Source organism: Bombina bombina, chromosome 5 (assembly GCF_027579735.1).
Source record: "Bombina bombina isolate aBomBom1 chromosome 5, aBomBom1.pri, whole genome shotgun sequence".
NCBI classification, from domain to species: domain Eukaryota; kingdom Metazoa; phylum Chordata; class Amphibia; order Anura; family Bombinatoridae; genus Bombina; species Bombina bombina.
In genome coordinates, this window is record NC_069503.1 from 551,075,768 (window position 1) to 551,091,035 (window position 15,268).

The following is a 15,268-nucleotide window of genomic DNA, read 5'->3' on the forward strand; positions in this document are numbered from 1 at the left end:
TTTCCTAATTTCTTTTAACACATTTATATTTAGCCATAACGGCTTATTTTTTTTATTTTTATTTTTATAACCATATGGTATGTATTGATATGTATATTTATTTAACAAATTTTTAAATATTATCCATTTATCCTCTGTATTTTTATTAGAAAATACATTGTCCCAATTTATATTATTTAATGATTTCCTTAAATCGTTGAATTTTGCTTTCTTGAAATTAAAAGTCTTAGTTAAGCCTTTAAAACACTGCATATGAAAAGAGATTTCAAATGTGACCATGTTATGATCACTGTTACCCAAATGTTCTTTGATTTCTATGTTTGATATTATATCTGTATTGTTTGATAGCACTAAATCCAATATAGCTTTACTCCTAGTTGGCTCCTCTATTAATTGTGACAAGAAGTTATCCCTGAGAACATTTAAAAATCTATCCCCCTTAGCTGAATTACTAGTTTCATTATGTATTATGGAACATATGCTAAAATAAAATAAAATAAAATTATTATAGCTGGTTGTTCGTTCTTGTGAGTGTGCTTCTTTCTATTGCCTAAATTACAAGTCGCGTACTGAACACCTCACTGACGAGACCCAATGAAGGCCAAAACGATCATCTGAAGTTGACGTGTTCCTTGTTCAGAGAGAAATTGCTTGATATTTCAGCGCTAGACTGACCTTAATAGGTGGGATCAAACTGATATACTACTCGGTGAAAAGCATTACTGAGTTAAAAAGAAGCTGCACCCAGGTGGTAAATCGCCATAGAACAGGCTAAAAATGTTATTGAGTTGGTTGTTCATCCCTGTGAGTGTGCTTCTTTCTTTTGGAATGCAAATATCCATAATTTATGCTCAGTACCTGCATTTTTAATGTATGTGCATACATATAAATCACTTATACAATGGTATAAAAGAGATACCAATAGATCTCTACTGATAGTAAAACTATTCATGACCAATGTTCAGTATCTCCATGAAAGAAACTTTGTACATATAAATTACATATTAAACAGGTATATAAGAGATACCAATAGATCTTATCTCTAAAGGATCTCCACTGTTGTATCAAAATACAGATAAAATCTGCAGGACTGCATTTGGAAATAAACACGCAGAGTACAATGTATGAAAGGTATATACCTAGTGGGGTTTATAGTATAGAATTGTGTACACAAATAAAATAGGACATGTAATGTCTTGCATATCTACAGAGACAGAAGTTCTGCAAAAATTATTATTTGTGCTGCTGAACATGCAATGAACAAAAACATATTTTAGCAATTATATTATAATGTAATTGTATAGCATAATAGTGTACAGAACCTGCATGATATACATTACTGCAAATGACATTCCAAAGAGCAATACATTTACAACTGTATATAAAATACAAACTTCTAAGTCTTAACTGATAAAATTTAAGCAACTTAATGTCTCATGTACTAAACCCAGGGCTGAGGAAACCAACGTTTCTGAGAACAGAAAGAAATAACTGCCAGAAAAGTCACCTTACTTGTAGAAACTAGCAAAAAAAAGTAAAAACAAAACAAAAAAACTTGAAGTAATAAAGGGTGGAGGAACCAAAAAGCTAGGTGCAACAATTCCTGGTCTGCAAAAAAAGCATCACACCCTGTTAAAAAAAGGATACTGGGAAATGGCATCTTCTAGAAACAACAGCATAAGAACTGGTGAAGAATTTTCAATAAGTGAAGCTTGGTAAACTAAAGCGGCAATAGCAGAATATTGCCTAAAAAGTGAAATATAAAAAAATATATTTTTCCTTTTTTTCCCCCCTCAGGAAACTGCCCTCAGTGGACCTTTAGCTTGATAAATACTCCTGGGTTCATGGCTACTTCAAAAAGTTGAAAGATGAAAGGGGCAACTGCTTATAATAAACATCAGAATTGACTGGGAACTACTGCCAGACCTCAGTGGTTTAATAACTAAAATCCCAACCAAGACAGAAAAAAAAACATAGCTCCATTTTTGTGTGGTGGTGGTGGGGGGGGGGGGGGAAATCTAAAATTGCCTCATTAACATAGATAGAAGTCTGACAACTGTAGCAACAAAACAAAACAAAAATCTCTCTAAACATCAGTTGTGAGAAGGCTTCAGACTTTTCAGTTAGGTGCAAAAGAGAAACAATCTGTTTCAAAGCAGCAAGGGAGTTGCAGAACCTGAACAGATTCTGATAAATATATATATATGTAGAAAACCCTTTATCCGAATAGCTTGGGACCGGAAAAGTTAAAGTTTGGATTTCGGAATTGTTTGGGTTTTGGAATATTTGTGCAGTATATTTGCATTTGGAGTTTGGATGGAACCAAAATGCAAACAACAGTATGTTATATCATTATGGCAATATTTACATGTCATGCACAATGCTTATACATGCAACCTAACGGTTGTTTTATATCATTTTTAATAATTTTGTATACATAGTACCATCGGAAAGGTAATATTTGTTATTTTAAATAAATATATATATATATATATATATATATATATATATATATATATATATATATATAATATAGAACCAAACCAAAAACACAGGGAGAATAGATGGTGACTTACTAGATTTTACCTTTCATAAATGTTTTGTAGATGATTAATTTAGATAGCCTATCTGGGAGTGCTTTTGTAATAATGTATAGTTTTGCTTATTTTCTAAATAACATTGTGCTTATTTTCAGACTCCTAATCAAGCTGCAAAGTTTTAGATGTTTACTGCTGTCTACAGATTCAAGCTTGCTCCTGTTTGACTAATGTGTCTTTTCAAATGCAGGGATGGGGGAGTCTGCTCATCCTGATTTCCCAGCCCCTTTCACAGGGTGTTCCAGCCTAACCTCATCAAAAGTGCTAAACTAAGAGCTTCTAAGGAAGTTTTTAAAAGGTTTTATACTGAATTTTTATATCAATATCGTTGCATATTTTTCTTCATAGCAGTGTCTATTACATACAGTAATTTTAGTTTATTAATTGTAATCTTATTTTTTTAAAATATTAATTAAAAGGTTTGGATTTAAAAATAAGTTTGGGTCTTGGGAATTTGTACATATATGCACACACACCTATTAGAATTTATTTAACAATCAATGGGACTTTGTTATTGGCAAACACAACACTAAAGAACACAAAACTCAATACAAATAAGTTCTAAAAAAAATACCTTTTTAATGACATCTCTGATTGCAAAATATTTATCAGTAAGATCACCAGCTTCAGATAAAGGTGCATCATAATCATAGCTGGTAGGCTGTGGCTCATATGGTGTGTTTGCCCCTAGATGAAGAATGAAATACAAAAATCAATATAATATGGTCAAATAAAAAGTAATTTAAAATAATGATTGGTGAAATAATGTAGTTGTTCACCTTTGGTTTTAAATTCCACAATTCACAGATATTTTATCATTCATACATTGTTTCCCATGTTTTACCGGTAGATATAACTTTGAGAGAGAGAGAAATTAGCGGAATCTATTTAAATATAGTCTATCCAAAAAAACATTTTATTCTTTTTAACGAACAGTCATAATCACGTATAACTCGGTTTATATTCTTACCCTTCAGATTTGCCTGTATGCTTCTATATATAACTCTTCCATTTATACCTCAATTATAGTAAAGCTAGGTCAGACAAGATTCATTGGCAGAATAAAATTACTGCATGACTGGTTGAGCATTCATATGACTAGTTCGAAGTGTGAACAAACAAAATGTATGCTTACCAGATAGATTCCTTTCTTTCCTGGCAGGGAGAGTCCACAACTTAATTCCTTACTGTTGGGACTATCAACAACTGGCCACCAGGAGGAGGCAAAGACACCCCAGCCAAAGGCTTAAATAGGATGGTGCTATCAGAATCACATAGGCCTGCTCCTGCTTGATGCAAGTTACTACACAAGGGAGAAAAGCCAATGGAGGAAAATATATATGAGTCTGAACCTCCACGGAACGGCGAGAGCGTCTACTAATTCTGCTTGAGGATCCCTTAATCTCGACCCCTACCTGGGTAGCTTGGCATTGAGACGAGAATCAATGAGATCGATCTCTGGCATCCCCCATCTGTGGTAAATCTCTGCAAACACCTCGGGGTGGAGGGACCATTCCCCCGGGTAAAAGGATTGTCCACTTCCCAGTTCTCCACTCCCAGGATGTGGATCGCTGACAGAATGCAGTTGTGGGCTTCTGCCCATTCTTAGATTTGAGACACCTCCCTCATCGCTAAGGAACTTCTCGTTCCTCTCTGATGGTTGAAGTAAGCGACTGAAGTTATATTGTCTGATTGGAATCTGATATACTGGGCCAAACTTAGTTTGGGCCATGACTTTAGCGTATTGAAAATTGCCCGAAGTTCCAGGATATTGATCGGAAGGGTGGATTCCTCCTGAGTCCATAACCCCTGAGCCTTCCTGGAACACCAAACAGCTCCCCAGCCATAGAGACTGGCGTCCGTAGTCATAATTTCCCAGGACGGTCTCAAGAAGCACGTGCCTAGAGATAGGTGATCTTGACAGAGCCACCAGAGAGTCTCTCGTCAGGCTGTCCAAGACGATCTGTTGAGACAGGTCTGAGTGGTCGCCGTTCCATTGTCTCAACATGCATAGTTGTAGAGGTCTGATGGAATCTAGCAAAAGGAATAATGTCCATACAAGACACCATGAGCCCAACCACCTCCATGCACTGGGCCACCGAAAGGCCTTGAGAAGGCCTGGAGGGCAAGACACACTGCCACCAGCTTGCATCATCTCTGATCTGTTAGAAAGATATTCATGGATACCGAGTCTATGACTGTACCTAGAAAAACCACCATGGTACTGAGAGTTAGAGAACTCTTTTCCAGATTTATCTTCCATCCATGTGACCGAAGAAGACTCAGAATAAAATCTGAGTGTTCCCTTGCCAAACGAAAAGATGGAGCCTGTACCAAGATATCATCCAGGTAAGGCGCTGCTGCAATACCCTGGGTTCTGGCCATAGCTAGAAGAGCATCCAGAAGTTTTGTAAATATTCTGGGAGCAGTAGCTAAGCCAAACAGAAGTGCTATGAACTGGGAGTGCTGATCCAGAAAGGCAAACCTCAGGAACTGAAAATGATCCTTGTGGATCGGAATATGAAGGTATGCATCCTTCAGATCGATAGTAGCCATGAAATGTCCTTTCTGAATCAGAGGAAGGATCGATCTCATAGTCTCAATCTTGAAGGAAGGGACTCTTAACTTTTGAGACACTTCAAGTCCAGAATTGGACGAAAAGTTCCCTCCTCTTTGGGACCCACAAAGAGGTTTGAATAAAACCCTAGTCCTCTTTCTGATAGAGGTACCAGAATGATTACTCCTAAGAAGGATAGATCCTGTACGCAATCTAAAAAGGCTGTCCTCTTATCTGGTCTTGGAGACAGTCTGGAGAGAAGGAAACCTGCCCCTGGGTGGATGAGATTTGAATCCTATCCTGTATACTAGAGATACAACTTCTAACACCAAAGGATCCTTAACGTCCTGAAACCAGGCGTCTGAGAAAAAACGTCAGTCTGCCCCTACTCGATCCAATCCCGGATTGGGGGCCGTCCCTTCATGCAGATGTGTTATCTGCGGGCTCTTGGTCTGTTTGGACTTCTTCCAGGACTGAGCAGGCTTCTAAGTACCCTTGGGCTGCCCAGGCTTGGAGGATGATTGAGTTCTGCCATCCCTTAGTTCTGTTCTTCTTGTTCTGAGGTAGGAAAGCACCTTTCTAGTAACCGTAGAAATGATGAAGTCCAGATCTGGTCCAAATAAAATCTTCCCCTTCAATGGTAATGAAAGGAGTCTGGATTTAGAGACCATATCCGCGGATCAAGACTTCAACCAGAGAGCGCTGTGAGCTAGGACCGCAAAACCTGAAGACAATCTGCATATTTGCATCACAGATAAAGGAGTTTGCTATCCTCAAAGCCTTAATCCTATCCTGAATATTCTCAAGGGGAGATTCTACCTCAATAAGTTTTGACAGAGAGTCACACCAATAGGTGGCTGCCCCCGCTGCTGCAGACTGGTACCAAAACGCCATATGTTGGAACATTCTTCTCAAATAACTTTACAACTTTTTATCCATAGGTTCCCTAAAGAAAGAACTATCTTCTAGAGGGATAGTAGTACGCTTGGCGAGCGTCGAAATGGCTCCATCCACCTTAGGGATGGAACTCCACAGTTTCAGCTGAGAGTCAGGAACTGGAAATAGTTTCTTAAAAGTTGAAGATGGGGAAAAAGGTGTTCCAATCCTTTCCCATTTGTTGCTAATAATGGTCGCCATGTCTTCAAAGACTCTAATTTTGGAATCTTAGGTTCCTCAGGAAGCTTAGCTTCGGGAACCTCTAGTTTATATACAACCTCCTTTAAAAGAAAACTATGTTAAATTTTAAATCTGAAGTTGGGCTCCTCAGAAGCTTAGCTTCTGAAATCTCTGACTCCGAAAGTTCACCTTCTGATGCTACAGAGGTTAACTCATCCACAGAGAGCGAAGACATACTGGTTAAATCAAATTGAAAATTAGATATATCAGTAGAGCTATGCTTAAACTTTCTCTTGCGCTTTCCAGTGATAGGTAAGGCACTCAGGGCCACGGACACAGCAGATTGTAACTGCGAAGTAAAATTTCCTGGAAAAAAACAAACCTCCAACAGGAGGAATAGGTATGCCGCGGGGAACTGTATGTGAAACAGGTTGTGGAGTGAGGGTAGACATCTCCTGGACAACTGAGTCCTGAGAGGTGGACGGCTCAGAGGGGCTAATTATGTTATAGGGGTTAACAGATCTAGCTCCCTTCCTAGACTTTAGAACAAGACCCAAGCCTTTTATGAGCCATAACCTTTCACACGTGCTCCTATAAGGAGTTAAGCAGCACACTAAGTCCTCAAACTGTTCCTACAAAATAATCTCCAAAACGAAGGAGATATTAACCCCAGATCCTATAGAGGCTACAAAGTGTCACACTGTGACCAAAAGGAGTCCCTGTATAAACCTTAGAGGGGAAAAATAAACCTACTAGGTACTTTCCCCTAAGCAAATTAAAATTACTTTCCCTCCAGGATCGATGCTGTGGAACAGACACAGCTTTTCATGGTGTGACAGTCTCTCTGCGGTGTTCTGACAGGGACCTGAGTGAGAGAGGGAAAACAGTGTAACTCAAACACTGGTTACCCAGGAGGTGTTAAGATAGTCTAGATCAATTCGCAGAAAAACTTACCCTGCATCACCAGACTCTAACTTTCATCAATACTCTCACTGAGAGGTTTACATAACTACTTCAAGCTACAGTCCTCTCTTGAAGGGAAAATACCCATTAAAGGACTATCTGTATCTTCTGACACTTCTCTGCCATCCTCCTCTAGTGACGAAAGACAAAGAATGACTGGGGGGATGGGGGAAGTGGGAGGGATATTTAAGCATTTGGGTGGGGTGTCTTTGCCTCCTCCTGGTGGCCAGGTGTTGATATTTCCAACAGTAAGGAATTAAGTCAAGGACTCTCCCTACCTTTCGAAAGAAAATTTATTTTTTGTAATCATCCTTGTTTACTCTCAAACTCTCTGGGTCATATTTTGGTACTGCTGTGTTGGGATCAAAGCTATACATATAAAGATAGGGATGAGAAAAAGTAAAGGTTCTGGGACATATAATATTGTTAGGTACTTTTACTATGAACTTTGTTATACAGAAAATTGTATATATATATATATATATATATATATATATATATATATATACATATATACACACACACAGTATATATATATACACACACAATATACAATAAAAATCTGCACCCAGGTGCTAAATTGCCATAGAACAGGCTAACAATGGAATTGAGACAGTTGTTCATTCCTGTGAGTGCACTTCTCTCTGTCTGTATACATATTTATAAAGGTCTGGAAAGCTATCATTATAGTAAGCACAAAGCAACCCAATAGCCTCTGTGTGAATAAAAAGTAAAAAAACCTCTCCTAACTTACAGCGGTAAATATAGCAATTTAAACAAAAAAGAGGTTGGCGCTAAAAAGCTTATCCCAGTATTCAAATATGTAATATATATTACAATTTTACATATAGTAGCTAAAGATGCATCCATATGGTAAGTGTACATGTTAAACATAAAAAAAACATGGAATAAAAAATGTACCCAAAGTCCATAAAAACACTTACGGCTAGATTTGGAGTTTTGTTGGTAAGGACCCGCGTAGCTAACGCCGGCTTTTTTCTGGCCGCACCATAAAAATAACTCTGGTATTGAGAGTCCACATAAAGGCTGCGTTAGGCTCCAAAAAAGGAGCGTAGAGCATTTTTAACGCAGTTTCAACTCTCGATACCAGAGTTGCTTACGGACGCGGCCAGCCTCAAAAACGTGCTCGTGCTCGATTCCCCCATAGAAAACAATGGGGCTGTTTGAGCTGAAAAAAAACCTAACACCTGCAAAAAAGCCGCGTTCAGCTCTTAACGCAGCCCCATTGTTGTCTATGAGGAAACACTTCCTACGTCTGCACCTAACACCCTAACATGTACCCCGAGTCTAAACACCCCTAACCTTACACTTATTAACCCCTATTCTGCCGCCCCCGCTATCGCTGACCCCTGCATATTTTTATAACCCCTAATCTGCCGCTCCGTACACCGCCGCAACCTACTTTATCCCTATGTACCCCTAATCTGCTGCCCCTAACACCGCCGACCCCTATATTATATTTATTAACCCCTAATCTGCCGCCCACAACGTCGCCCCCACCTGCCTACACTTATTAACCCCTAATCTGCCGAGTGGACCGCACCACTACTATAATAAAGTTCCGCCTCACTAACCCTATAATAAATAGTATTAACCCCTAATCTGCCCTCCCTAACATCGCCGACGCCTAACTTCAATTATTAACCCCTAATCTGCCGACCGGAGCTCACCGCTATTCTAATAAATGTATTAACCCCTAAAGCTAAGTCTAACCCTAACACTAACACCCCCCTAAATTAAATATAATTTTAATCTAACGAAATTAATTAACTCTTATTAAATAAATTATTCCTATTTAAAGCTAAATACTTACCTGTAAAATAAATCCTAATATAGCTACAATATAAATTATAATTACATTGTAGCTATTTTAGGATTAATATTTATTTTACAGGCAACTTTGTAATTATTTTAACCAGGTACAATAGCTATTAAATAGTTAAGAACTATTTAATAGTTACCTAGTTAAAATAATTACAAAATTACCTGTAAAATAAATCCTAACCTAAGTTACAATTAAACCTAACACTATACTATCATTAAATTAATTAAATAAAATACCTACAATTACCTACAATTAAACCTAACACTACACTATCAATACATTAATTAAATACAATATCTACAAATAACTACAATGATATAAACTAACTAAAGTACAAAAAATAAAAAAGAACTAAGTTACAAAAAATAAAAAAATATTTACAAACATAAGAAAAATCTTACAACAATTTTAAACTAATTACACCTACTCTAAGCCCCCTAATAAAATAACAAAGACCCCCAAAATAAAAAATGCCCTACCCTATTCTAAATTACTAAAGTTCAAAGCTCTTTTACCTTACCAGCCCTGAACAGGGCCCTTTGCGGGGCATGCCCCAAGAAGTTCAGCTCTTTTGCCTGTAAAAAAAACCATACAATACCCCCCCTAACATTACAACCCACCACCCACATACCCCTAATCTAACCCAAACCCCCCTTAAATAAACCTAACACTAAGCCCATGAAGATCATCCTACCTTGTCTTCACCTCACCAGGTATCACCGATACGTCCTGGCTCCAAAATCTTCATCCAACCCAAGCGGGGGCTGGCGATCCATCATCCGGTGGCTGAAGAGGTCCAGAAGAGGCTCTAAAGTCTTCATCCTATCCGGGAAGAAGAGGCGATCCGGACCGGCAACCATCTTGATCCAAGCGGCATCTTCTATCTTCATCCGATGACGACCGGCTCCATCCTGAAGACCTCCACCGCGGACCCATCTTCTTCCGGCGACGTCCAACTGAAGAATGACGGTTCCTTTAAGGGACATCATCCAAGATGGCGTCCCTCGAATTCCGATTGGCTGATAGGATTCTATCAGCCAATCGGAATTAAGGTAGGAATATTCTGATTGGCTGATGGAATCAGCCAATCAGAATCAAGTTCAATCCGATTGGCTGATCCAATCAGCCAATCAGATTGAGCTCGCATTCAATTGGCTGTTCCGATCAGCCAATAGAATGCGAGCTCAATCTGAATCAGCCAATCGGAATTCGAGGGACGCCATCTTGGATGACGTCCCTTAAAGGAACCGTCATTCTTCAGTTGGACGTCGCCGGAAGAAGATGGGTCCGCGGTGGAGGTCTTCAGGATGGAGCCGGTCGTCATCGGATGAAGATAGAAGATGCCGCTTGGATCAAGATGGTTGCCGGTCCGGATCGCCTCTTCTTCCCGGATAGGATGAAGACTTTGGAGCCTCTTCTGGACCTCTTCAGCCACCGGATGATGGATCGCCAGCCCCCGCTTGGGTTGGATGAAGATTTTGGAGCCAGGACGGATCGGTGATACCTGGTGAGGTGAAGACAAGGTAGGATGATCTTCAGGGGCTTAGTGTTAGGTTTATTTAAGGGGGGTTTGGGTTAGATTAGGGGTATGTGGGTGGTGGGTTGTAATGTTGGGGGGGGGTATTGTATGTTTTTTTTTACAGGCAAGAGCTGAACTTCTTGGGGCATGCCCCGCAAAGGGCCCTGTTCAGGGCTGGTAAGGTAAAAGAGCTTTGAACTTTAGTAATTTAGAATAGGGTAGGGCATTTTTTATTTTGGGGGTCTCTGTTATTTTATTAGGGGGCTTAGAGTAGGTGTAATTAGTTTAAAATTGTTGTAAGATTTTTCTTATGTTTGTAAATATTTTTTTATTTTTTGTAACTTAGTTCTTTTTTATTTTTTGTACTTTAGTTAGTTTATATCATTGTAGTTATTTGTAGATATTGTATTTAATTAATGTATTGATAGTGTAGTGTTAGGTTTAATTGTAGGTAATTGTAGGTATTTATTTAATTAATTTAATGATAGTATAGTGTTAGGTTTAATTGTAACTTAGGTTAGGATTTATTTTACAGGTAATTTTGTTATTATTTTAACTAGGTAACTATTAAATAGTTCTTAACTATTTAATAGCTATTGTACCTGGTTAAAATAATCACAAAGTTGCCTGTAAAATAAATATTAATCCTAAAATAGCTACAATGTAATTATAATTTATATTGTAGCTATATTAGCGTTTATTTTACAGGTAAGTATTTAGCTTTAAATAGGAATAATTTATTTAATAAGAGTTAATTAATTTCGTTAGATTAAAATTATATTTAAGTTAGGGGGGTGTTAGTGTTAGGGTTAGACTTAGCTTTAGGGGTTAATACATTTATTAGAATAGCGGTGAGCTCCGGTCGGCAGATTAGGGGTTAATAATTGAAGTTAGGTGTCGGCGATGTTAGGGAGGGCAGATTAGGGGTTAATACTATTTATTATAGGGTTAGTGAGGCGGATTAGGGGTTAATAACTTTATTATAGTAGCGGTGCGGTCCGCTCGGCAGATTAGGGGTTAATAAGTGTAGGCAGGTGGAGGCGACGTTGAGGGGGGCAGATTAGGGGTTAATAAATATAATATAGGGGTCGGCGGTGTTAGGGGCAGCAGATTAGGGGTACATAGCTATAATGTAGGTGGCGGCGCTTTGCGGTCGGCAGATTAGGGGTTAATTATTGTAGGTAGCTGGCGGCGACGTTGTGGGGGGCAGATTAGAGGTTAATAAATATAATACAGGGGTCGGCGGTGTTAGGCGCAGCAGATTAGGGGTACATAAGTATAACGTAGATGGCGGTCGGCAGATTAGGGGTTAAAAAAATGTAATCGAGTGGCGGCGATGTGGGGGGACCTCGGTTTAGGGGTACATAGGTAGTTTATGGGTGTTAGTGTACTTTAGAGTACAGTAGTTAAGAGCTTTATGAACCGGTGTTAGCCCAAAAAGCTCTTAACTACTGACTTTTTTCTGCGGCTGGAGTTTTGTCGTTAGATTTCTAACGCTCACTTCAGACACGACTCTAAATACCGGAGTTAGAAAGATCCCATTGAAAAGATAGGATACGCAATTTACGTAAGGGGATCTGCGGTATGGAAAAGTCGCGGCTGAAAAGTGAGCGTTAGACCCTATTTTGAGTGACTCCAAATACCGGAGTTAGCCTAAAACCAGCGTTAGGAGCCTCTAACGCTGGTTTTCACGGCTACCGCCAAACTCCAAATCTAGGCCTTAGTGTGATAAATGTGTATATTCTTATCGGATTTGTATCCGTCCTGTTATATGCTTGGAGGTGTTCCAATAATAGTTATATAGCACAATGTTCTTAGACTCACTGTTACAGTGTGGCGAGATGGCCGTTCAGATCCTTCACGGTTTCTTTGATCATGTGATACCGGTGGACCAATCAGAGGTTAGATTTAACGGCCAATGGAAATTATCGATCCGGATTTGAATTCTCTGTAGTTGTATTGGATTTGATTACATAGAAAAACCTTAAGTATGTATCTCGATATGGACATATATTACTTTTTTACTAGTAGCAAATATCTGGGTCTATTCAAACTCTGTGTAATCTTATCAGTGTAAACACAAGATACGGGTTGAAACCCTGGGAAGTAATATAATAGTCGATACGTTTACTTATGTGTATAGGTTTGCCTTCTTCATGCGGTTTAATCAGGAAAATAATTAGTTGAAATGGTTTTGTAATAACCTTAATCCCACCCAGTCTTAGTTCGAAGGTGTTTATTAAAAACTCTGTATGATTCCTTCAGCAGCTTATACACGTTTCAGCCCTCAGGCCTTTAGCAAGATGTCTGAAGGTTCATTTTTTCGGCCTTATATACCGGATGTGTTTAATGTTTAACCCTAGCTGTGCTGGACTTGATTGTTTCAATTTGGTACAATTCAGTTTCTTACTTTTTAAGAGGATAAATGAACATGTTCACTCTGTTTCTTTCTAGATGGCATTACATGTTATACTTTGAATACATATAGGTGGATACATATAAATTGTTACTGATCTTCAGATAATTATATACATTTCTTTACATTACTCTAGCAGCACAATATATTTCTTTTAGTGCAGTTAAAATCCAGTGCTACTCATATATACGTATGTGAATAATATTAGGAATAAATTAAAAATATTTTTTTCTTGAACCTATTAATGAACAAAAGGATTTATATAAGATGGTTTAAATCCATTTCTGCGTTTAAACCTTTAGGGTGTAGGGTGACTAAATTAAAAAACATAATTTATGCTTACCTGATAAATTTCTTTCTCCTGTAGTGTAGTCAGTCCACGGGTCATCCATTACTTATGGGATTATAACTCCTCCCTAACAGGAAGTGCAAGAGGATCACCCAAGCAGAGCTGCTATATAGCTCCTCCCCTCTACGTCATACCCAGTCATTCGACCGAAAACCAAACGAGAAAGGAGAAACTATAGGGTGCAGTGGTGACTGGAGTATAATTTAAAATTTAGACCTGCCATAAAAAACAGGGCGGGCCGTGGACTGACTACACTACAGGAGAAAGGAATTTATCAGGTAAGCATAAATTATGTTTTCTCCTGTTAAGTGTAGTCAGTCCACGGGTCATCCATTACTTATGGGATACCAATACCAAAGCTAAAAGTACACGGATGACGGGAGGGACAGGCAGGCTCTTTACACGGAAGGAACCACTGCCTGAAGAACCTTTCTCCCAAAAATAGCCTCCGAAGAAGCAAAAGTGTCAAATTTGTAAAATTTGGAAAAAGTGTGAAGTGAAGACCAAGTCGCAGCCTTGCAAATCTGTTCAACAGAGGCCTCATTCTTAAAGGCCCAAGTGGAAGCCACAGCTCTGGTAGAATGAGCTGTAATTCTTTCCGGAGGCTGCTGTCCAGCAGTCTCATAGGCTAAACGTATTATGCTACGAAGCCAAAAAGAGAGAGAGGTGGCCGAAGCCTTTTGACCTCTCCTCTGTCCAGAATACACGACAAACAGGGAAGAAGTTTGTCGAAAATCTTTAGTTGCCTGTAAATAAAATTTCAGGGCACGGACAACGTCCAGATTGTGCAGAAGTCGTTCCTTCTTTGAAGAAGGGTTAGGGCACAATGATGGAACAACAATCTCTTGATTGATATTACTGTTGGTAACTACCTTAGGTAAGAACCCAGGTTTAGTACGCAGAACTACCTTGTCTGAATGGAAAATCAGATAAGGAGAATCACAACGTAAGGCAGATAACTCAGAGACTCTTCGAGCCGAGGAAATAGCCATTAAAAACAGAACTTTCCAAGATAACAGTTTGATATCAATGGAATGAAGGGGTTCAAACGGAACACCCTGTAAAACGTTAAGAACTAAGTTTAAACTCCATGGCGGAGCAACCGTTTTAAACACAGGCTTAATCCTGGCCAAAGCCTGACAAAAAGCCTGAACGTCTGGAACTTCTGACAGACATTTGTGTAAAAGGATGGACAAAGCTGAGATCTGTCCCTTTAACGAACTAGCGGATAAACCCTTTTCTAAACCTTCTTGTAGAAAGGACAATATCCTAGGAATCCTAACTTTACTCCATGAGTAACTCTTGGATTCGCACCAATGCAAGTATTTGCGCCATATTTTATGGTAAATTTTCCTGGTAACAGGCTTCCTAGCCTGTATCAAGGTATCAATCACTGACTCCGAGAATCCACACTTTGATAGAATCAAGCGTTCAATCTCCATGCAGTCAGCCTCAGAGAAATTAGATTTGGATGTTTGAAAGGACCCTGCACCAGAAGGTCCTGTCTCAGAGGTAGAGACCAAGGTGGACAGGATGACATGTCCACTAGGTCTGCATACCAGGTCCTGCATGGCCACGCAGGCGCTATTAGAATCACCAATGCTCTCTCCTGTTTGATCCTGGCAATCAATCGAGGAAGCATCGGGAAGGGTGGAAACACATAAGCCATGTTGAAGACCCAAGGTGCTGTCAGAGCATCTATCAGAACCGCTCCCGGGTCTCTGGACCTGGATCCGTAATAAGGAAGTTTGGCGTTCTGGCGAGAAGCCATGAGATCCAGATCTGGTTTGCCCCAACGCCGAAGAATTTGGGCAAAGACCTCCGGATGAAGTTCCCACTCCCCCGGATGAAAAGTCTGGCGACTTAGATAATCCGCTTCCCAGTTCTCCACGCCTGGGATGTGGA

At 39.3% G+C, this 15,268-nt stretch overlaps 1 protein-coding gene across 1 annotated transcript in view; it reads right to left on the reverse strand.

Annotated features, from left to right (window-relative positions):
• GLB1 (galactosidase beta 1) overlaps positions 1-15,268 on the reverse strand; it is an 821,644-nt gene that overhangs the window by 273,753 nt on the left and 532,623 nt on the right. Inside the window, exon 10 of the mRNA XM_053714505.1 lies at positions 3,172-3,284. Coding sequence (XP_053570480.1) covers positions 3,172-3,284 — 113 coding nt within the window. The remainder of the gene's footprint in view (positions 1-3,171; positions 3,285-15,268) is intronic.